We start from the raw sequence: 23041 nt of genomic DNA on the forward strand, positions 1-23041 counted from the left end.
TTAGCAATAAACATCAACATACTTTTTCTCCTCTGAAACAAAGAAGTCCAACCCACCCATTCATACAAGGTACAATGATGAGTGCATGGAGAGGTATTGGTCACAAAGCGTAAGGCATATTCTTATAAAATCTGGAGTCACATAACAATGAACAACCTTTATTTAAAGCCGTTTTAAATGCTACATAACCGTATCAACATTATCTATATTTCTTAAATCAAGCACATATGGCCATTTCATTTAAGAAGTGTAATTATTAAAGTATAAACTCAGTACCCTTGAATTTGGCAGATCTGCCGTCCCTCACAATAGTTCACCAATTTAGAAAGTTTAAGCCTAGTTCAACCAAAAATTGCAATATGATAATTGAAATTAAATAATGAGCAATATATGATAAATTATTCTGAAAAAAAAACACTTAAATTATTATAATAATGTTAAGTACTTGTTATCCACATTTTTATGGTCGTGTCATTCTTAGTCCCTTAATCAATGGTTGATTTTTCTGTCATCTTATGTTATATTTCTGATTAGTTTAGATAGTAATTGAATAATAGAACCTGTGCCCTGTTTCATCCCTATTAGATCCTGCTGAGTTACATGAAAATTATCAACCTACAGTTGTTTTATATGCTACTAATATGTATAATAATATTAGTAACAATGCGAACAATCGCAATGCTATACACTAAATCAAAGGCACCATATGTGTTTACTGTTAAAGTATTCCAGTATAAATTCAGTAACTTATCTTTGATTTTTCCAGATCTGGTCCTGTGGGCGTCAGTATCACACAGTGATCACAGTTCACACCTGCAGTGAAGCCCCTCCCACAACAATTCACCAATAAATACTGGGAATATTCCCATCATCCTACAAGAGAAGGACAAACTCCAGGAGTAGCAGCTGAAATCTGTGTGACTGTTAAAGATGGAGTTTATTAAAGAGGAGATTAAAGAGGAGATGGAGTTTATTAAAGAGGAGATTAAAGACATGACTGATCCAGAACCATCCAGAATAAAACATGAAGATACTGAGCAACAAATAGGTTGGTGTCAATTCTTGATTCTTCATTGTTGACTGCTTTCGTTGCTCTGAAATATGGATTACAAATGACAGAGAAACGCATGTAAATGATCATAAGCCAGTTTTAATCGTTTTAACAAGAGAATGACAAAACTGAACTTTTAAAGATACTTTATACAGACAGGTGTCTTGTTTTCTAATTGCTAAGTCAAGTGTGTTTAATTCACACATTTAACATCATTGAACTGATTCTAACTGATTTATATGTTTATTTTAGACCAGCTGGAAGTGACTGAGCAAAGACGTGAAGTGAAGAAACGCTGTGATTTCAAAACTCAAGGGAAAAAAGCCAAAAAGCTGCACTCCTGCTCTCAGTGTGGAAAGAGTTTCCAAAATAAAATAAACCTTAACAGACACATGAGGATTCACACTGGAGAGAAACCGTATCCATGCACTCAGTGTGAGAAGAGTTTTACTCATGCATCAGCTCTCAGTTATCATCTGCACGTTCACTCTGGAGAAAAACCATTTAACTGTGATCAGTGTGATAAATATTTTATTTCATCATCAAATCTAAAACTACACTTGAAAGTTCATTCAGATGAAAAGCCTTATGTGTGTTCTCTCTGTGGAAAGAGTTTTTCACGAATGGACAGTTTTAAACGGCACCAGAAAACACATGATGAAGTGAAAGATCATGTGTGCTTTGACTGTGGGAAGAGCTTTGCTAGATCTCATGATCTGAAATTGCATCAAAGAATTCATACTGGAGAAAATACGTATCCATGCACTCAGTGTGGAAAGAGTTTCACATCTTCATCTTTACTCAAGTATCATCTGCGTGTTCACTCTGGAGAAAAAAAATTCAACTGTGATCAGTGTGGAAAAGGGTTTATTTCATCATCAGATCTAAAATCACACCTGAAAGTTCATTCAGATGAGAAGCCTTATGTGTGTTCTCTCTGTGGAAAGAGTTTTTCACGACTGAACAATTTTAAACTGCACCAGAAAACACATGTTGGAGTGAAAGATAATGTGTGCTTTAAATGTGGGAAGAGCTTTACTAGAGCTGACTATCTGAAACAGCACCAAAGAATTCATACTGGAGAAAAACCTTACAAGTGCTCATACTGTGACAAGAGTTTTGCTCATTCTGGAAACCTGAAATCACACGAGCGACTTCACACTGGAGAGAAGCGATAAGACTCTACTACGTGTGAGAAGAGTAAAATTTAGACATTTATCAAGCCTTCTTCAAACTCGTATGAAAAAAATGTTTGAAGTGAACAACATTAGTTTTCATGTCAAATACATTAAATTGCACTGAGATAAAATATGGAGTTTTTCAAGAACTATATCATCTAGATTAAGTTTGTTAATGTGGTGAAAAGATTGGTTAACTTGAAACACTTTGAAGGGTTTGATCAAAATCCCTTGTCTCTTTAAATATATCTATCCTTCTGAATGCTTATTTATTTCCTTTATAAAATTCAGTAATAAAATATATTCATTGTCCCATAATCATTCATATACAGTGAGGACAATAAGTATTTGAACACCCTGCTATTTTGCAAGTTCCCCCACTTAGAAATCATGTTTGGGTCTGAAATTGTCATAGATAGATAGATATTTATTTAGTCCTTACGGAAATTCATTTTTTGTCATACAGCAAACATCAACAACCAAACAACTGCTTTGCCAACACAAACATCCCCCTTGAGTGCTATCCAAATTATGCAAAGGTGCAACTAAATAAGTAAATAAGACCCTTGTGGAGCTTCTGTGTTAGTATTATTAATAGGAGAAGACAGTGCCTTTATTTTCTCTGACACACTGTACTTGGTCAATTTTTTTTAACCTTTGGTTTTGTTTTGAAAGAAAAGATTAGGGCTGCACCCGAATATTCGTTCGGTGGGTTGGTATTGATTTGAAAATATGACATTCGATTCTTTTTTTTTTTTTTGCACACCTGACATCCCACTCGAAACGGTTCTCATTCGCGCTTCAATAAGTATAAAATCTGGTGAAATATAATACTTAACATATAACTTCGTTATAGCTACTTGATAAATACATTTGCTGCTTCTTGGACTACTAAAAGTGTTCCTGCAATGGGAGTACTCTCAGGCTAGAGCGCAGAACAGTCGAGTGTGTGTGGACAGAAGTGCGTGCCATTATTTATTTAAATTTCGTTTTTATTTATTTAAATTTTGTTTTTATTTATTTTAATTTCGTTGCTATGTTTTTATTTATTTAAATTTCGTATTTATTTCAATTTCTGTTCATGCATATATAAAAGAAAACAAAAATGTAACTGTAAATGATTGAAGGTGAATATATTATTGAATACATATATGTATTATTATTGTGCATTATAATAGTGGATTTGGTCCATAACAGTGCGGAGATGTGATTTACTGAATGCCGCCCCTTTAAGAAATATGACACCACGCGCACTGAGCATGCGCAGAAGAGAGAAGTGCGAGAGGCTCAGTTTTGTTTTCATACTTCTCTCTCTTTCTCTCTGTCTTTTTGATGTTTATTTTGATGCTATTATGAATGTAACAGTCGAACATGTTGTGATCCCCTGTATTTGTATTATATTATATTAATGTTATTGTTAATGCAATAAAAAAGAGAAAAGCGCGAGAGACGAGTCGAGCGCTGAAACTTTAACCATTTGAAGCTGAAACCTGAAAGTGACGCTGTTAACGATCATGAATGAAGGACAAATGTGGAATATTTTCTTCGGATGTCATATATTTACAGTCTGCAGGTCAGATATGTTATATTTATAATGTAAGAATTGATGTTTGTGTTAAATGTATATTGTAACGTACAGAGAATTATTTTGATTAGCCACTCTTCAGTCTGTACACATTGTGACTTCTGTTATTTTGTTAGACTCCGGATTAATTAATATATTAAGAATGGAAGAATTTAACCTTTCACTTGTTTCATCCTTATAGAATCTTTTGTCACGTAAATGAGCTTATCTACTTTGATAGATCCGTTTTAAAATGATACTATATAATTATATATACAACTACATATACAAATTAAATATTTCTGAAATCAAACAGATATGGTCATTTAAATTGAGAAGTGTAATTATTACAGTATTTCGGTATAATCTCAGAACGTCAGGATTTGTTCTCATGTCGTTTAAGGTCTTTGGGTTTGTCACTCGGTGCTTGTTCATTTCGTATCTTGTCATCATGTTCTGTGAGCTGTGTATTCCCGTGATCAGAGTTTGTATCCTACCTGTTAGTAGTGGTGGGCAGATCGAGGCTATGTGAAGCAATGAAACAGTTGAACCAAATGCGCCATATTGTGTCAAGGCTTCGAATCAATCCGACACCCTTCTCCACTGTGACACCACTTGCAGGTGTTGATCTGAAACAACCTCGACAACAAGCGAATAAAAATGTGTTTTTTTTAATTGTTGTAGCTATTTTTCTAATATGTGAAGCTTGTAAACTGGAGGCTTCTTACTGTGCAGAATGTTATTTTGGTCCTGACCAATGAATAATTAAAGAAATCAAGCCACAATGTCTCACTTTTTAGAGATTCTTATTAAAAATATAAATTTCTCATCTTTGGAAGGCTGGAAAACTTTCTTTGGTCTCACCAGACCTATAAAAACATTACTATACAAACATAAACATATAGCCTAGTGCCGTACATCTGTCCGCTCATCACATCACTGCAGTTTAGCCTACCCCATACACACAAATTAAACTCTCTCTCCAAAATATTACCCACGCGGTCAAGATGAGCCAACTTCACTTCTCGCAAAGCTTCGGAATGACAATTTCGTATCAGGCATCCCCACCTGTTAGTCTCATGTTAATGTCAAGTTTATCAGTCTAGTCTTTTCAACGTTCGTTTGCCCCCTCCTGTGTTTTTGTTTTCTGTCTGTTTAATAAATCCATGTTTTATTTATTACTGTCTGCGTTTGGGTTCATATCCGCATATCGTGATGCAGTAACCTTGAATTTGGCAGATCTGGTGTCCCTCACAATAGTTAACCAAATTAGACACTATTAGTTCAACTGTTACTGGCAATATATAATCAATTAAATAATGAGTAATATATCGTATATTAATCTGGAATACATTTAAATTATAATAATCGTGTACACATACTTGTTATCCGCATTTTGATGGTCAAGCGTTAGATTATTTCCTTTTGTGCCATCATTCTCAGTCCCTTAATCAATTGTTAATTTCTGTTGTCTAATGTTATATTTCTGATTGGTTTAAATATTAAATGAATATAATCTGTGCCCTGTTTCATCCTTATTAAATGCTGGGATTTAGCTACTTTAAAATTATTTTTATATGCCACTATATTGTAACCATCAAAATGCTCTATATTTGAACTAAATCAAAGGCACCATATGTGTTTACTGTTAAAGTAATCCAATATAAATTTAGTATCTTATCTTTGTTTTTTCCAGATCTGGTCCTGTGGGCGTCAGTATCACACAGTGATCACAGTTCACACCTGCAGTGAAGCCCCTCCCACAACAATTCACCAATAAACACTGGGAATATTCCCATCATCCTACAAGAGAAGGACAAACTCCAGGAGTAGCAGCTGAAATCTGTGCGACTGTTAAAGATGGAGTTTATTAAAGAGGAGATTGAAGACATGACTGATCCAGAACCATCCAGAATAAAACATGAAGATACTGAGGAACAAATAGGTTGGTGTCCATTCTTGATTCTTTATTGTTGACTGCTTTCGTATCTCTGAAATATGGATTACAAATGATAGAGAAATGCATCTAAATGATCATAACCCAGTTGTAATCGCTTTAACAAGTGAATGACAGAACCACATTTTCAGAGATACTTTATACAGACAGGTGTCTTGCTTTCTGCTTGCTGAGTGTTTTTAATTCTCACATTTAACATCATTGAAATGATTCTAACTAATGCATTCATTTTAGACAAGATGGAAGTGACGGAGCAAAGACAGAAACTAATTGAAGTGAAGAAACACTGCGACTTCAAAACTCAAGGAACAGACCTGGAACACTCCTGCTCACAGTGTGGAAAGAGTTTCCAAAATAAAGGTGACCTTAAAAAACACGTAAGAATTCACACTGGAGAAAAACCGTATCCATGCACTCAGTGTGGAAAGAGTTTCAGACAAAAAGGAAGCCTTAAGACACACATGAGAATTCACACTGGAGAGAAAATGTATCCATGCACTCAGTGTGGAAAGAGTTTTTCTCAATCATCAGGTCTCAGTGTTCATCTGCACATTCACTCTGGAGAAAAACCATTTAAATGTGATCAGTGTGGTAAAGGTTTTAATTCATCATCAAATCTTTCGCAACACCTGATAGTTCATTCAGATGAGAGGCCTTATGTGTGTTCTCTCTGTGGAAAGAGTTTTTCAAGGCTGAAGTGTTTTAAACTGCACCAGAAAACACATGATGAAGTGAAAGATCATGTGTGTTGTGACTGTGGGAAGAGCTTTGCAATATCTAGTCATCTGAAACAGCACCAAAGAATTCATACCGGAGAAAAACCTTACAAGTGCTCATACTGTGACAAGAGTTTTGCTCGGTCTGGGTACCTGAAACTACATGAGCGAGTTCATACTGGAGAGAAGCCGTACCACTGTACTCAGTGTGGGAAGAGTTTCAAAGATGGAAAAAGTTTAAAAGATCACCTGCGCATTCACTCTGGAGAAAAGCCATTTAACTGTGATCAGTGTGGAACAAAATTCATTTCATCAAAACATCTGAAAAGTCACCTGATCGTTCATTCAGATGAGAAGCCTTATGTGTGTTCTCTCTGTGGAAAGAGTTTTTCACGGCTGAAAGGTTTTAAACTGCACCAGAAAACACATGTTGGAGTGAAAGATCATGTGTGCTTTAAATGTGGGAAGAGCTTTACTAGAGCTGACCATCTGAAACGGCACCACAGAACTCATATTCGAGAAAGACCTTACGAGTGCTAATACTGTGACGAGAGATTCGCTTTGTCTGGAACTCTGAAACTATATAGTGGAGGGCTTTCTTGACTTTCAACGCAGGGGATTAGTTTGTCTGTATGGGTCCTTGTCAGCTGTGTACTAACAGAGGAAGAAAAAGATAGACAAATACATCATAATGTCAGATGATTCTGTTGTCAAATACTCAAAGCCATTTGCTGCATTCACACCATGACGTAATACCGTTATTCCGAGATGACAAAATGTGACGTTGTACTCTGAGCCATTCATGTTCATTGACTGGGAATTACGGATTTTAAAGTCAACACTATTAACGGCTAAATGAATCAGCAGCAGTGGGGTGGTACACTGGTCATGTGGTAAAAGTAGGAACTCTCAGAAAATTCCCAGTTTACAAGTTGCAATTACGAGTTCAATGAGAACGAGAGCGCTTGGAAGCTGCAATTATAACATGGCGTGAATGCACATACCTGGTTTACTGTAGAAAGAGCTGGTCATTGAAGTACCATCAGGTTGATGTCAAAGCTTGTCGTTGACATAAGGAGCAAACAGTAAAGTTATAGTCTTTATAATGGCACCTGATATTTTGGTTTACATGTGTTTGTGCACTGTATAGTATGCAGATGATGAATACACTAGTCGGCCCTCAGTAACCCCACATGACATACTGCGAATCTGGAGGTTTGGTCTTAAATGATTAATTCACTTTAAAAAAAACTTTTGCTGATTATTTACTCACCCCCATGTCATCCACACTCTCAGAAAAAAGGTACAAAAGCTGTCACTGGGGCTGTACCTTTTCAAAAGGTACACTTTTGTCCATTTTAGGTACTAATTTGTACGTTTTATGTGCTAATATGTACATTTTATGTGCTAATATGTAAATTTTTGGTGCTAATATGTACATTTCAGGTATTAATATGTACATTTTAGGTGCTAATAGGTGCTAATATGTACATTTCAGGTACTAATATGTACAGTTTAAGTGTTAATATGGTCATTTTAGGTGCTAATATGTACCCTTAAGGTACAAAAGTGTACCTTTTGAAAAGGTACAGCCCCAGTGACAGCTTTTGTACCTTTTTTTTCTGAGAGTGCAAGATGTCCATGTCTTTCTTCAGTTGAAAAGAAATTAAGTTTTTTTGTTAAAAACATTACAGGATTTTCTCCATATAATGGACTTCAATGGACTCCAACAGTTTCAAGGTCCAAATGACCGTGTCAGTTCAGCTTCAGGGGACTTTAAATGCTATCAGACGATCACAACAGTGCGGAGATGTGATTTACTGAATGCGGGCCCTTTAAGAAATATGACACCGCGCGGACTGAGCATGCGCAGAACAGAGAGAAGCGCGAGAGCTTGTGTTTTCTTTCTTTCCTTTGACGCTATATCGCTATTATGAATAAAACAGTCGAACACGTTGTGATCCCCTGTTAGTGTATATTATGTTAAAGTTCTTGATAATGCAATAAAAAAGAGAGAAGCGCGAGAGACACGAGACAAGAGTGATGACACTTTAACCAGTTGAAGCTGAAAGTGACGCTGTTATCGATCATGAATGAAGAGCAAATGTGGAATATTTTCTTCGGATGCGCATATTTCCAGTCTGCAGGTCAGATATGTTATATTCATAATGTAAGAATTGATATTTGTCTTGCCTAAATGTACGTTGTTGACAGGGTAACGTGCAGAGACTTAAATTAGTAGTTTTGATTAGCATATGATATATTGTGAATGATTTATGTTATCTTTGTAAGATTGCTATTTAATTGGTATATTAATTAAACAATTTAACATGTGATTTGTTCCCTCCTTTTAAAATCTGGAGTCACATGAATAATATAATATAATGAAACTAATATGCTAATAATATATAACCATAACAAAATTATCTATAATTTCTTAAATCAAGCACATATATGGTAATTTAATTTAAGGTGTGTAATTACTAAACTATTTAAGTATAATTTGAATAACCTTGAATTTTGCAATCTGGTGCCCATAAGAACAATTCACCATCTGGTCCTGTGGGCGTCAGTATCACACAGTGATCACAGTTCACACCTGCAGTGAAGCCCCTCCCACAACAATTCACCAATAAATACTGGGAATATTCCCATCATCCTACAAGAGAAGGACAAACTCCAGGAGTAGCAGCTGAAATCTGTGTGACTGTTAAAGATGGAGTTTATTAAAGTGAAAATTGAAGACATGAGTGATCCAGAACCATCCAGAATAAAACATGAAGATACTGAGGAACAAATAGGTTGGTGTCCATTCTTGATTCGTATCTCTGAAAATATGAATGACAAATGATAGAGAAATGCATCTAAATTATCATAAGTCACTTTTAATAGTATTAACAAGTGAATGACAGAACCAAACTTTGCACATTAAAGATACTTTATACAGACAGGTGTCTTGTTTTCTGCTTTCTAAGTGTTTTTAAGTCTCACATTTAACATTATTGAACTGATTCTAACTGATTAAAATATTTATTTTAGACGAGATGGAAGTGAAGGAGCAAAGACGGAAACTAAATGAAGTGAAGAAACACTGCGACTTCAAAACTCAAGAAACAAAAGCCAATAAGCTGCACTCCTGCTCTCAGTGTGGAAAGAGTTTCCAAAATCAACGAAACCTGAACAGACACACAAGAATTCACACCGGAGAGAAACCGTATACATGCACTCAGTGTGGAAAGAGTTTTAAGAATAAAGAATACCTTAAGATACACACGAGAATTCACACTGGAGAGAAACCGTATACATGTACTCAGTGTGGAAAGACTTTTACTCAAGCATCAACTCTCAGTTATCATCTGCACATTCACTCTGTAGAAAAAACATTTAAGTGTGATCAGTGCGGTAAAGGTTTTAATTTGTCATCAAATCTTAAAAAACACCTGATTGTTCATTCAGATGTAAAGCCTTATGTGTGTTCTGTCTGTGGAAAGAGTTTTTCACGACTGTACAGTTTTAAACTGCACCAGAAAACACACAATGAAGTGAGAGATCATGTGTGTTGTGACTGTGGGAAGAGCTTTGCTACATCTGGTGAACTGAATCGGCACCAAAGAATTCACACTGGAGAAAAACCTTACAAGTGCTCATACTGTGACAAGAGTTTCACTCAGTTGGGAACACTGAATTTACATGCGCGACTTCATACTGGAGAAAAACCTTACAAGTGCTCATATTGTGACAAGAATTTCGCTCAGTCTGGAAACCTGAAACTACATGAGCGAGTTCACACTGGAGAGAAGCCGTATCACTGTACTACGTGTGAAAAGAGTTTTAAACGTTTATCAAGCCTTCACGCTCATATGAAAAAATGTTTTAAGTGATCAACATTCATTTTCATGTCAAATACATTAAAGTACACTAAGATAAAATATTGAGTATTTCATCAGAGCACATAATTAATAATTTGGTGAAATGCTTGGTTGACTAGAAATATTTGAAGGGTTAGTTAGTTCAGCCAAAAATGAAAATGCTGACCCTCATTTACTGACCATCATGTCGTTCCAAACCTGTAAGACTTTCGTTCAAAACGCAAATAAAGATCTTTTTTGATGAAATCTGAGAGCCTAATTTCAATCTTTTCATCAAATGAAGCAACTGTGTCTCTTCAGAAAATGTTTAACTAAACCACTGGATTCATTTGGATTATTTTTTTAAAATTTCTTTATGAACTTGTTTGAAGCGTTTGTATTTTATTGTCATTTGTAGTGTTACAAATGTATTAAATGTTTAATTTAGGTTTCCAGTACAATAGTATATAAACTGAGAAAGTCATGTAGACTGAATTTAGCATTTGAGGTATAAATGAGCAAGAGATTCTGCCAGTCCTGGGGCCTCATGTACAAACACTTGCGTTAAATTCATACTAAAACATTGCATACAAACAAAGCTGTAAATGTGCGCACGCACAAAAAAACAAAACAGATGTATGAATCTCTGCGTACGAAGTATCCCATGCATATTCTCTTTGTATCATTCCAATTAACGTAAAATTGAGCGCACTTGCACGAACACAACACCCCACCCAGTCTCCTTCCTCAATTAAATTTATTTAAATATGGTAATTAGTCCAATTTGGCAAAAGAAACCTCCAGGAACACGGTTAAAGGAGAACTCCGGCGCAAAATGAATCTTTGGTCTAATAAACATCGGTACCAAGTCAATCGTTCTCTGAGATTTGTTTTCATTATAATCGAATGTAAAGAATTTTATCTCTAAAAACTGTTTATTGTATAATGCTAGTACTGGGGGCATAACTAAGTGAAAAGAAATCGCTAGTTTAGACCTAGCGATCGGAATGGACCCGTCACATTTCACTGACAGTGTAAATGAGGCCTAACTGCACTTTTCAGCACTTTTCATGTTCACACAAACAATGATAAAGTGAGGAATTGAGTCTGTAATTCTTAAGACAATGAGTCCGACAATGATATGTGTGTGTTTTTTCTTTTTTGGACGGGGGATTGGGGGGCATTGGGTAAGTTGTGTCAGAAGGGAGGCCCACTGTCATAGACTTTGAAAACCCCTGGTCTAGACGAGTCCATTCTTGAGGTTATAGTGTTTGTCCTTTCAGGAGCTTGACATCTTTGATTTTATGGACTAGAGCTCCAGGTTTTATGAATCTATCTATCAGTAATCTCACTGCTGTTTTCATGAAAGTGTTGGCTGATAATAAATTACATTTAACATTGAGGTCCAATTTAATTCACCAAGATCCGCTCACTTTTAAGTTTCTGGCCTCGCCACTGCTGTAGATATCTGCATTCAAAAGAAGACCATATAATTAGACTGCAATTACATAATAAGGGAGACATGTATAAAAACTGTAACTATAATAGAGTAAATGTGAATTTATTGTTGATCCAAATATTATATGTATTAGAATTGTGAGTTATTAAATATTATAGTACTGGATGGATTTGAATAACAGTGCAGATGCGATTTACTGAATGCGGCCCCTTTAAGAAAAATGACACACCGCGCGCACTAGGCATGCGCAGAAAGTTTTGTTCTCTCCCTCTCTCGTTTTGTTGTTTCCTTTTGCGCTATTTTGAATGTAATAGTCGAACAAGTGGCGATCCTGTAGCCTAAGTGTATGGTATATTAATGATCTTGATAATGCAACAAAAAAGCTAAAAGCGCGAGAGACTTGAAACTTTAATCATTTGAAGCTGAAAGTGACGCTGTTAACGATCGTGAATGAAGAGCAAATGCGAAATATGCCGTATCCAGTCTGCAGGTCAGAGATCTAATGTTTATCATACGAGAATTGATGTTTGTTATCTAAATGTATATTGTACATTTTGTAACGTACAGATAATTAAATTTGTAGTTTGATCAGCCACTATTCAAGACATTGTATATATATAGGCCTATGATTTCTATTAGCTTTGTTAGATTCCTGTTTAATTCACATATGAATTGAATAACTTAATTTGTTTCATCCTTATAAATTCTAGAGTCACATACAAATGAATTACCTTCATATAGAGCCATTATAAATGCCATATCAAAATTATCTGTATTTCTAAAATCAAGCACCACATAGTCATTTAATTTAAAGGAGTAGTTCCCTTAAAAAAAAACAAAAAAAAAACTTTTGCTGATAATTTACTCACCCCCATGTCATCCAAGATATCCATGTCTTTCTTTGTTCAATCGAAAAGAAATTAAGGTTTTTGATGAAAACATTCCAGGATTTTTCTCCATATAATGGAATTCAATGGGGACCAAACGGTTCAAGGTCCAAAAGACAGTTTCAGTGCAAACTGTTGAATTGGCTTTAAACGAATCCAGACGATGAATAAGGGACTTATCAAGCGAAACAATCGCTCATTTAAAAAGTAAAAAACGAAGTTTAAGTTTTATAAGCTCAAATGCTCGCCTTGCTCTGTTCTGTGATGCGCGTTCGTGACTCTCCTGTTCGAACTCGTTCATCAAAATGAACGAATTGACTCGGATAAAGATTCATTCATTTTGATTTTTTTCTGCATCACAAAACAGAACAAGGCGAGCATTTGAGCTTATAATACTTAAACTTTGTTATTTATTTATTTATTAAACGAGCAATCGTTTCGCTTGATAAGACCCTTATTCGTCATCTGGAATCGTTTAAAGCCCTTTGAACAGTTTGCACTGAAACTCTCATTTGGACCTTGAACAGTTTGGTTACCAGTAAAGTCAGTGCATTATATGGAGAAAAATGCAATGTTTTCATCAAAAACCTTAATTTCTTTGAAGACAGAAAGACATGGACATCTTGGATGACATGGGGGTGAGTAAATCATCAGCAAAAGTTTTTTTTTAAAAGTGAGCTACTCCTTTAAGAAGTGTAACGATTACAGTATTTCAGTATAATCTCAGTTACCCTGAATTTGGCAGATCTGGTGTCCCTCAAAATAGTTCACCTAATAAGAAAGCTTTGGTTCAACTGTTAATGGCAATTAAATTAAATAACAAGCAATATATGATAAATTATTCTTGAATACATTTAAATTATAATAATCATGTATATTGCTTGTTATCCACATTTTGATAGTCAAGTGTTAGATTATTTCCTTTTGTGCCATCGTTCTCAGTCCCTCAATCGATGGTTGATTTCTGTCATCTAATGTTAGATTTCTTGTTAGTTTAGATATTAATTGAATAATAGAATCTGTGCCCTGATTTATCCTTGTTATATGCTGGGATTTACATAAAAAAAATCAACCTCTTTTTATTTGCTACTAATATGTAACCATCAAAATGCTCTATATTTGAAGTAAATCAAAGGCACCATAATATGTGTTTACTGTTAAAGTAACCCAGTATAAATTGTTTTTCCCAGATCTGGTCCTGTGGGCGTCAGTATCACACAGTGATCACAGTTCACACCTGCAGTGAAGCCCCTCCCACAACAATTCACCAATAAATACTGGGAATATTCCCATCATCCTACAAGAGAAGGACAAACTCCAGGAGTAGCAGCTGAAATCTGTGTGACTGTTAAAGATGGAGTTTATTAAAGAGGAGATTGAAGAGGAGATGGAGTTTATTAAAGTGAAAATTGAAGACATGACTGATCCAGAACCATCCAGAATAAAACAAGAAGATAGTGAGGAACAAATAGGTTGGTGTCCATTCTTGATTCTTTATTGTTGACTGCTTTCGTAGCTCTGAAAATATGGATTACAAATGACAGAGAAATGCATGTAAATGATCATAAGCCAGTTTTAATCGTTTTAACAAGAGAATGACAAAACTGACTTTTTAAAGATACTTTATACAGACAGGTGTCTTGTTTTCTGCTTGCTAAGTCAAGTGTGTTTAATTCTCTCATTTAACCTCATTGAACTGATTCTAACTGATTAATATGTTTATTTTAGACCAGCTGGAAGTGAAGGAGCAAAGACAGAAACTAAATGACGTGAAGAAACACTGCGACTTCAAAACTCAAGGAATAGAAGCCAAAAAGCTGCACTCCTGCTCTCAGTGTGGAAAGAGTTTTTCTAAAGCATCCGGTCTCAGTGTTCATCTGCTCCATCACTCTGGAGAAAAACCATTTAACTGTGATCAGTGTGGGAAATATTTTATTTCGTCATCAAATCTAAACCGACACATGAGAGTTCATTCAGATGAGAGGCCTTATGTGTGTTCTCTCTGTGGAAAGAGTTTTTCACGACTGAATAGTTTTAAACATCACCAGAAAATACATAATGAAGTGAGAAATCATGTGTGTTGTGAATGTGGGAGGAGCTTTACTGCAGCTGACAATCTGAAACAGCACCAAATAATTCATACTGGAGAAAAACCTTACAAGTGCTCAGTTTGTAATAAGAGTTTTGCTCGGTCCGGACACCTGAAAGAACACGGGAGAGTTCATACTAGAGAGAGGCCGCACTACTGTACTCAGTGTGAGAAGACTTTCAAAGATGCAAAAAGTTTAAAATATCATCTCCGCGTTCACTCTGGAGAAAAGCCATTTATCTGTGATCAGTGTGGTAAAAAGTTTATTTTGTCAAGACATCTGAAAAGTCACTTAATCGTTCATTCAGACGAGAAGCCTTATGTGTGTTCTCTCTGTGGAAAAAGTTTTTCACGACTGTTCAGTTTTAAACTGCACCAGAAAACACACAATGAAGTGAAAGATCATGTGTGTTGTGACTGTGGGAAGAGCTTTATCAGAGCTGACTATCTGAAACGGCACCAAAAAACTCATACTGGAGAAAGACCTTACAAGTGCTCATATTGTGACAAAAGTTTCGCTTTACCTGGAACTCTGAAAGTACACGAGCGACTTCATACCGGAGAGAAGCCGTACCACTGTACTCAATGTGAGAAGACTTTTAAACATTTAGCAAGCCTTCACATACATATGAAAAAATGTTTCAAGTGAGCAACATTTGTTTTCATGTCAAATTCAATAAAGTAAATTGAGATAAAATATGGAGTTTTTCATAAAAGCACTATATCAAATAGATAGATTAGGTTATTTTGATGAAAAGATTGGTTAAATAGAAAGATTTAAAGGGTTACTCAAGCCAATAATTAAAATTCTGTCATTAATTACTGACCCTCATGTCGTTCCAAACCTGTAAGACAAAACACAAATGAAGATCTTTACAGCCTAGCTGTAATAATTAGTGAAACCTGTCAACAGGCTGAGGCAACCACCATAGTATTATGGAGAAAACTGATCCTAGACCAGCAGTGATTAAAAACCACAGCACACACACACACATCTCCTATAAATTATTTACCTTTGTGTTTTATTCTTATTCCGTTTACTGACTATTTTATTTTCTGACTAATTATGTTTTAATGAATTTGATGGCTGACAATAAATCACATTTAACATTGAGGTCCAACTTAATTTACCAAGATCCGCTCACTTTAAAGTCCCCGTGAACCGGAAGTTGCAAACGATTTTTCTCCAGTGCTTTGACGTATTTCCAAGTGAAACGGTACATTGAACAGAGGGCAGGGTTTTACTCTAGCGCTCCTCCTCTCCATCGTTAGCAAACTAACGGTTTGAGGGGAGTGGTTAAGCGTTTCCCCACCCAAACTGTGAAACCTACGTCATCAGAAAAAGAAACTGTTCCAGACCGGAAGTAACTTTTAAGATTTTGATTAAAGATTACTAAGGTAAAACATTTTTTAAATATATATTCACTTGCACGGATTAATTGTTCACCACAAGACTAGTAATATGCGCTAACAAAGTAAATAGGTTCAATTTTGATTTCACGGGGACTTTAAAGTTTCTGGCCTTGCCCCTGCTGTAGATATCTATTCATGGATTTAAAAGAAAACCCTATAATTAGGCTGCAATGACATAAGACATGTTATGGACCAAATCCACTATTATAATAATTGATAATAGATTCAGCTTGACTCGATTACTGTCACAGTATTGTTTTTACAGTGCGGAGATGTGACTTAGTGAATGCGTCCCCTTTAAGAAATATGACACCGCGCGCACTGAGCATGCGCAAAAGAGAGAATTGCGATAGCCTCTCTGAGTTTTGTTTTCTTTCTTCTCTCCCTCTCTTTTTGTTGTTTCCTTTGACGCTATTATAAATATAACACGTGTTGCAATAAAAAAGAGAAAAGAGACGATCGAGCGCTGAAACTTTAACCATTTGAAGCTGAAAGTGACGCGGTTAACGATCATGAATGAAGAGCAAATGCGAAATATTTCTTTCAGATGCCGCATTTTTCCAGTCTGCAGGTCAGATATGTTATTTATCATGTAAGAATTGATGTTTGTGTTGCTTAAATTTCACAGAGACCTTTTCATTATCATTAGTTCTGATTAGCAAATGTATAGGAATATCGTGTATGATTTATGTTATGTTTGTAAGATTCCTGTTTATTTGATATATTAATTAAATAATTTAATATGTGACTCGTTTTCATCCTTATAAAATCTGGAGTCACAAATATATAACCGTATCAAAATGATCGATATTTCTTAAATCAAGAACATTATGGTCATTTTATTTATTATTATTAAACTATTTCATCTGGTGTTCCTCAGAACAATTCAAAAATTAAGAAAGCTTTAGTTGCAATTGCAATATATGATACATTTAACTAAATAATGAGAAATATATGATTAATTATTCTGAAAAAAAACTCTTGAATTATCATAATATTGTAAAGTACTTGTTATCCACATTTTGATGGTCAAGTGTTAAATTATTTCCTTTTGTGGCATCATTCTCAGTCCTTTAATCAGTGGTTGATTTATGTTGTCTTATATTATATTTCTGATTAGTTTAGCTATTACTTGAATAATAGAATCTGTGCCCTGTTTCATCCTTATTATATGCTGGGATTTACATACAAATGATCAACCTAATTTTTTTTTTCTGCTAATATTTAACCAATCGCAATGCTCTATATCTGAACTAAAACAAAGGCACCATATGTGTTTACTGTTAAAGTATTCCAGTATAAATTCAGTATCTTATCTCTGATTTTCCCAGATCTGGTCCTGTGGGCGTCAGTATCACACAGTGATCACAGTTCACACCTGCAGTGAAGCCCCTCCCACAACAATTCACCAATAAATACTGGGAATATTCCCATCATCCTACAAGAGAAGGACAAACTCCAGGAGTAGCAGCTGAAATCTGTGTGACTGTTAAAGATGGAGTTTATTAAAGAGGAGATTAAAGAGGAGATGGAGTTTATTCAAGTGAAAATTGAAGACATGACTGATCCAGAACCATCCAGAATAAAACGTGAAGATACTGAGGAACAAATAGGTTGGTGTCCATTCTTGATTCTTCATTGTTGACTGCTTTCGTAGCTCTGAAAATATGGATGAGAAATTCATCTAAACGATCATAAGCCAGTTTTAATCGCATTAACAAGTGAATGACAAAACTGATTTCATATCAAATATACTTGATAGTTTATACAGACAGGTGTAGGGGTGTGACGGTTATTATATAACGTGAGACTGATGGTTATAGATGAACGCCATCATTAGAGCTCTATAACCGCCAAAACTGTATTATTAAAATATCTTGCAGATAAGGTTTTATAGGCTACTAATGTCACTGTTGGGGAGTAACAGTGCCGCATCTTGTTGAGTAAACTCGACCGTGGCACCTAGAGGGTTAATAAACAATTAAAATGTCTCCTTGCTATATTTGACATATTCATAATCATTACTTTTGCCGGTTCTTTGTGACAGCTTTTAGGTGCTTTATTGGCAGAGCCACTCTTACATGTTACATGAACATGCAAACCGCATCACTGCGCCCACCAGAATAGACCTGTCTTTTATTTGATTTTTTTTTTAAGGATTTGTTTACTGTGTGTCATTCAATTAATGGAAAACACATCCACTGCTAGTTTTCTAAGTAAGTTGTCCTATAACAGACGAACGTCGCAACGCCCCTCCCCCGACAACGGTTATGTTACGGACCATCACATTTGACTCACTTCATAACCGTCATCACCAATTCTGAAACCGGCACACCCCTAAAGAAGTGTCTTGTTTTCTGCTTGCTAAGTGTTTTTAATTCTCACATTTAACCTCATTGAATTGATTCTAACTGATTAATATGTTAATTTTAGACCAGCTGGAAGTGAAGGAGCAAAGACAGAAACTAAATGACGAAAAGAAACACTGCGACTTCAAAACTCAAGAAACAAAAGCCAAAAAGCTGCACTCCTGCTCTCAGTGTGGAAAGAGGTTTTCTAAAGCATCCGGTCTCAGTGTTCATCTGCTCCATCACTCTGGAGAAAAACCATTCAACTGTGATCAGTGTGGGAAATATTTTGTTTCGTCATCAAATCTAAACCGACACATGAGAGTTCATTCAGATGAGAGGCCTCATGTGTGTTCTCTCTGTGGAAAGAGTTTTTCACAACTGAATAGTTTTAAACATCACCAGAAAACACATGATGAAGTGAGAGATCATGTGTGTTGTGACTGTGGGAAGAGCTTTACTAGATCTGTTTATCTGAAACAGCACCAAATAATTCATACTGGAGAAAAACCTTACAAGTGCTCAGTTTGTAATAAGAGTTTTGCTCAATCCGGACACCTGAAAGAACACGGGAGAGTTCATACTAGAGAGAGGCCGCACTACTGTACTCAGTGTGAGAAGACTTTCAAAGCTGCAAAAAGTTTAAAATGTCATCTCCGCGTTCACTCTGGAGAAAAACCATTTAACTGTGATCAGTGTGGGAAAAAGTTCATTTTGTCAAGACATCTGAAAAGTCACATGATCGTTCATTCAGATGAGAGGCCTCATGTGTGTTCTCTCTGTGGAAAGAGTTTTTCACGACTGTTCAGTTTTAAACTGCACCAGAAAATACACAATGAAGTGAAAGATCATGTGTGTTGTGACTGTGGGAAGAGATTTACCAGAGCTGACTATCTGAAACAGCACCAAAGAACTCATATTGAAGAAAAACCTTACAAGTGCTCAGATTGTGACAAGAGTTTCGCTTTGCCAGGATCTCTGAAAGTACACGAGCGACTTCATACCGGAGAGAAGCCGTACCACTGTACTCAGTGTGAGAAGACTTTTAACCATTTAGCAAGCCTTTACAATCATAGGAAAAAATGTTTCAAGTGACCAACATTTGTTTTCATGTCAAATGCAATAAAGTAAATTGAGATAAAATATGGAGTTTTTCATAAAAGCACTATATCAAATAGATAGATTTGGTTAATTTAAAGAAAAGATTGGTTAACTAGAAAGATTTAAAGGGTTACTCAAGCCAATAATTAAAATTCTGTCATTAATTACTGACCCTCATGTCGTTCCAAACCTGTAAGACAAAACACAAATGAAGATCTTTACAGCCTAGCTGTCATAATTTTCATGGCGCTGCTCTGAATAAGGTCTAGTTCCCTGTTTTCACCTCATTAATAATGGTGAAGTCATTAGTGTCAACAGGCTGAGGCAACCACCAATGCTATTATTATGGAGAAAACTGATCCTAGACCAGCAGCAATCAAAAGCCACAGCAGGCAGTGGTTTGAGTTAGAAATATTGTCCAGCCTTACACACACACACACACACACACACAAATTATTTACCTTTGTGTTTTTTTTTCTTGTTCTGTTTACTGACTTTTATTTTTTGACTAATTATGTTTTAATGAAACTGATGGCTGACAATAAATCACATTTAACATTGAGGTCCAACTTAATTTACCAAGATCCGCTCACTTTAAAGTTTCTGGCCTTGCAACTGTTGTAGATATCTATTCATGTAGGCTATTCAAAAGAAACCCCTATAATTAGGCTGCAATAACATAATAAGGGAGACATGTAAAAACAACACTGAAACTGTAATCGATTCAAGCTGAATCTATTATAAATTATTATTATAATAGTGGATTTGGTCCATAACTGTGCGAAGATGTAATTTACTGAATGCGGCTCCTTTAAGAAATATGACACCGCGCGCACTGAGCATGCGCAGAAGAAAGAATTGCGATAGCCTCTCTATTATAGTTTTGTTTTCTTTCTTCTCTCCCTCTCTTTTTGTTGTTTCCTTTAACGCTATTATGAATATAACACTTGCTGCATTAAAGAAGAGAAAAGAGACGATCGAGCGCTGAAACTTTAACCATTTGAAGCTGAAAGTGACGCGTTAACGATCATGAATGAAGAGCAAATGTGAAATATTTTTTTCCAAATGCCGCATTTTTCCAGTCTGCAGGTCAGATATGTTATTTATGATGTAAGAATTGATGTTTGTGTTGCTTAAATTTCTCAGAGACTTTTTCATTATCATTAGTTCTGATTAGCAAATGTATAGGAATATTGTGTATGATTTATGTTATGTTTGTAAGATTCCTGTTTATTTGATATATTAATTAAATAATTTAATATGTGGCTCGTTTTATCCTTATAAAATCTGGAGTCTCAAATATATAACCATATCAAAATGATCGATATTTCTTAAATCAAGAAATAGCGGCTGAAATCTGTGAGACTGTTAAAGATGGAGTTTATTAAAGAGGAGATTGAAGACATGACTGATCCAGAACCATCCAGAATAAAACATGAAGATACTGAGGAACAAATAGGTTGGTGTCCATTCTTGATTCTTCATTGTTGACTGCTTTCGTTGCTCTGAAATATGGATTACAAATGATAGTGAAATGCATCTAAATGATCATAAACCACTTTTTATCGCTTTAACATGTGAATGAAAGAACCGAACTTTGCTCATTAAAGATACTTTATACAGACAGGTGTCTTGTTTTCTGCTTGCTAACTGTTTTTAATTCTCACTTTTAACCAATATGTTTATTTTAGACCAGCTGGAAGTGACGGAACAAAGACAGAAACTAAATTACGTAAAGAAACACTGTGACTTCAAAACTCAAGAAACAAAAGCCAAAAAGCTGCACTCCTGCTCTCAGTGTGGAAAGAGTTTCCAAAAGAAAGGAAACCTTAAGAGACACATGAGAATTCACACTGGAGAGAAACCGTATCCATGCACTCAGTGTGAGAGGAGTTTTTCTCAAGCATCAACTCTCAGTAAACATCTGCGCCGTCACTCTGGAGAAAAACCATTCAACTGTGATCAGTGTGGAAAAGATTTTAATTTGTCATCAAATCTTAAAAAACACCTGATCGTTCATTCAGATGAGAAGCCTTATGTGTGTTCTCTCTGTGGAAAGAGTTTTTCACGACTGTACAGTTTTAAACTGCACCAGAAAACACATGATCAAGTGAGAGATCATGTGTGTTGTGACTGTGGGAAGAGCTTTACTGCATCTGCTGAACTGAAACAGCACCAAAGAATTCATACTGGAGAAAAACCTTTTAAGTGCAAATATTGTGGCAAGAGTTTCACTCAGTTGGGAACACTGACTTCACATGCACGAATTCATACTGGAGAAAAACCTTACAAGTGCTCATATTGTGACAAGAATTTCACTCAGTCTGGAAACCTGAAACTACATGAGCGAGTTCACACTGGAGAGAAGCCGTATCACTGTACTACGTGCGAAAAGAGTTTTAAATGTTTATCAACCCTTCACACACATATGAAAAAATGTTTCAAGTGATCAACATTAGGTCTCTTACGAGAGATTCTCTCGTACTGTGTACTGTTTTATTTCCTCATCAAAACTAAAACAACACCTGATAGTTCATTCAGATGAGAAGCCTTATGTGTGTTCTCTCTGTGGAAAGAGTTTTTCATGGCTGAACAGTTTTAAACAACTCACTTGTAAACTGCACCAGAAAACACACGATGAAGTGAGAGATCATGTGTGTTGTGACTGTGGGAAGAGCTTTACATTTACCCATCTGAAACAGCACCAAAGAATACTCAATTGTATTTGTTAATGTACCAAAAGCAGTTTCTGAGATCTTTTTAATTTTTCTTACTTGAAGTTACTCAGTTCATATGTGATATGTAATTGATTTCATTGCGTTAAACATATAAAATGTAAAAAAAGGATTTTTTTTTTTCATTTAGCTGACACTTTTATCCAAAGCGACTTACAATTGCTATATATGTCAGAGGTCGCACGCCTCTGGAGCAACTAGGGGTTAAGTGCACTGTAACAAATTTAACGTAAAATCAACAGTAAATTACTGGCTACAAATATCCAGCAAGCTTCAGTATTTTATTTCATGGTAAAATTGTTGTAAATCTTACTACAGTAGGGCACATCATACTGTATAATAACTCACAGTGTATTTATACTGTAAAACTAATTACAGTATTAGTTTTTGCAATGTATTTTAAAATACTGTAAAGTTACTATGCAGTATAATTGATTATGGTGGTTTTTATATTCACATTATACTCACAACATATTACACGCTTACAGAAATAATGAAATATAAAGGCTTGCATGCAAATTTCACAGTTAAATAATGATTATTAGATTCACGTCAATTATGAGAACACTCAGAAGTCAGTTTAAAAACATTTCTTAAAACTGAATTCATTAAACTGTAAAAACACTCTTGGCAGGCAGATTGTTGCTGCCTAAAGAGAATAAAACACAAAAATGGAGTTGCATTACAGCTTGACA

General features: G+C 35.4%; 4 protein-coding genes across 4 annotated transcripts; all 4 read left to right on the forward strand.

Moving 5' to 3' along the window:
* The first annotated feature begins 908 nt into the window (after positions 1-908).
* LOC148973390 (uncharacterized) lies at positions 909-2229 on the forward strand. The gene is made up of 2 exons (XM_089120744.1): positions 909-1048; positions 1304-2229. Exons 1-2 carry the CDS (start codon positions 931-933, stop codon positions 2227-2229), a joined length of 1044 nt encoding a protein of 347 aa, XP_088976870.1. The 5' UTR covers positions 909-930.
* A 3375-nt stretch (positions 2230-5604) lies between these two features.
* LOC120470696 (uncharacterized) lies at positions 5605-8425 on the forward strand. Its single transcript, XM_089120737.1, has 2 exons — positions 5605-5738; positions 5985-8425. Exons 1-2 carry the CDS (start codon positions 5654-5656, stop codon positions 7004-7006), a joined length of 1107 nt encoding a protein of 368 aa, XP_088976863.1. The 5' UTR covers positions 5605-5653; the 3' UTR covers positions 7007-8425.
* Positions 8426-12028: 3603 nt separating this feature from the next.
* LOC148973391 (uncharacterized) lies at positions 12029-15442 on the forward strand. The gene is made up of 3 exons (XM_089120733.1): positions 12029-12263; positions 13851-14132; positions 14389-15442. Exons 2-3 carry the CDS (start codon positions 14015-14017, stop codon positions 15396-15398), a joined length of 1128 nt encoding a protein of 375 aa, XP_088976859.1. The 5' UTR covers positions 12029-12263; positions 13851-14014; the 3' UTR covers positions 15399-15442.
* Positions 15443-16463: 1021 nt separating this feature from the next.
* Positions 16464-22803, forward strand: LOC120470746 (uncharacterized). Its single transcript, XM_089120807.1, has 5 exons — positions 16464-16733; positions 17494-17775; positions 18596-19602; positions 20959-21070; positions 21303-22803. The coding sequence occupies exons 2-5, from the start codon at positions 17658-17660 to the stop codon at positions 22058-22060; spliced, it is 1995 nt and encodes a 664-aa protein (XP_088976933.1). The 5' UTR covers positions 16464-16733; positions 17494-17657; the 3' UTR covers positions 22061-22803.
* Positions 22804-23041: the final 238 nt, after the last annotated feature.

The sequence above is a fragment of the Pimephales promelas genome, chromosome 16 (assembly GCF_988280905.1).
Source record: "Pimephales promelas chromosome 16, fPimPro1.hap1.1, whole genome shotgun sequence".
NCBI classification, from domain to species: domain Eukaryota; kingdom Metazoa; phylum Chordata; class Actinopteri; order Cypriniformes; family Leuciscidae; genus Pimephales; species Pimephales promelas.

What these genes read in the sequence shown, in the direction of transcription:
- LOC148973390 (XM_089120744.1), top strand. Translation starts at nt 931, where the DNA reads ATGGAGTTTATTAAAGAGGAGATTAAAGAGGAGATGGAGTTTATTAAA. An exon ending in AGATACTGAGCAACAAATAG is followed by an intron (nt 1,049 to 1,303) that starts GTTGGTGTCAAT and finishes TGTTTATTTTAG; the next exon opens with ACCAGCTGGAAGTGACTGAG.
- LOC120470696 (XM_089120737.1), top strand. Translation starts at nt 5,654, where the DNA reads ATGGAGTTTATTAAAGAGGAGATTGAAGACATGACTGATCCAGAACCA. An exon ending in AGATACTGAGGAACAAATAG is followed by an intron (nt 5,739 to 5,984) that starts GTTGGTGTCCAT and finishes CATTCATTTTAG; the next exon opens with ACAAGATGGAAGTGACGGAG.
- LOC148973391 (XM_089120733.1), top strand. Translation starts at nt 14,015, where the DNA reads ATGGAGTTTATTAAAGAGGAGATTGAAGAGGAGATGGAGTTTATTAAA. An exon ending in AGATAGTGAGGAACAAATAG is followed by an intron (nt 14,133 to 14,388) that starts GTTGGTGTCCAT and finishes TGTTTATTTTAG; the next exon opens with ACCAGCTGGAAGTGAAGGAG.
- LOC120470746 (XM_089120807.1), top strand. Translation starts at nt 17,658, where the DNA reads ATGGAGTTTATTAAAGAGGAGATTAAAGAGGAGATGGAGTTTATTCAA. An exon ending in AGATACTGAGGAACAAATAG is followed by an intron (nt 17,776 to 18,595) that starts GTTGGTGTCCAT and finishes TGTTAATTTTAG; the next exon opens with ACCAGCTGGAAGTGAAGGAG. An exon ending in ATAGGAAAAAATGTTTCAAG is followed by an intron (nt 19,603 to 20,958) that starts TGACCAACATTT and finishes ATCAAGAAATAG; the next exon opens with CGGCTGAAATCTGTGAGACT.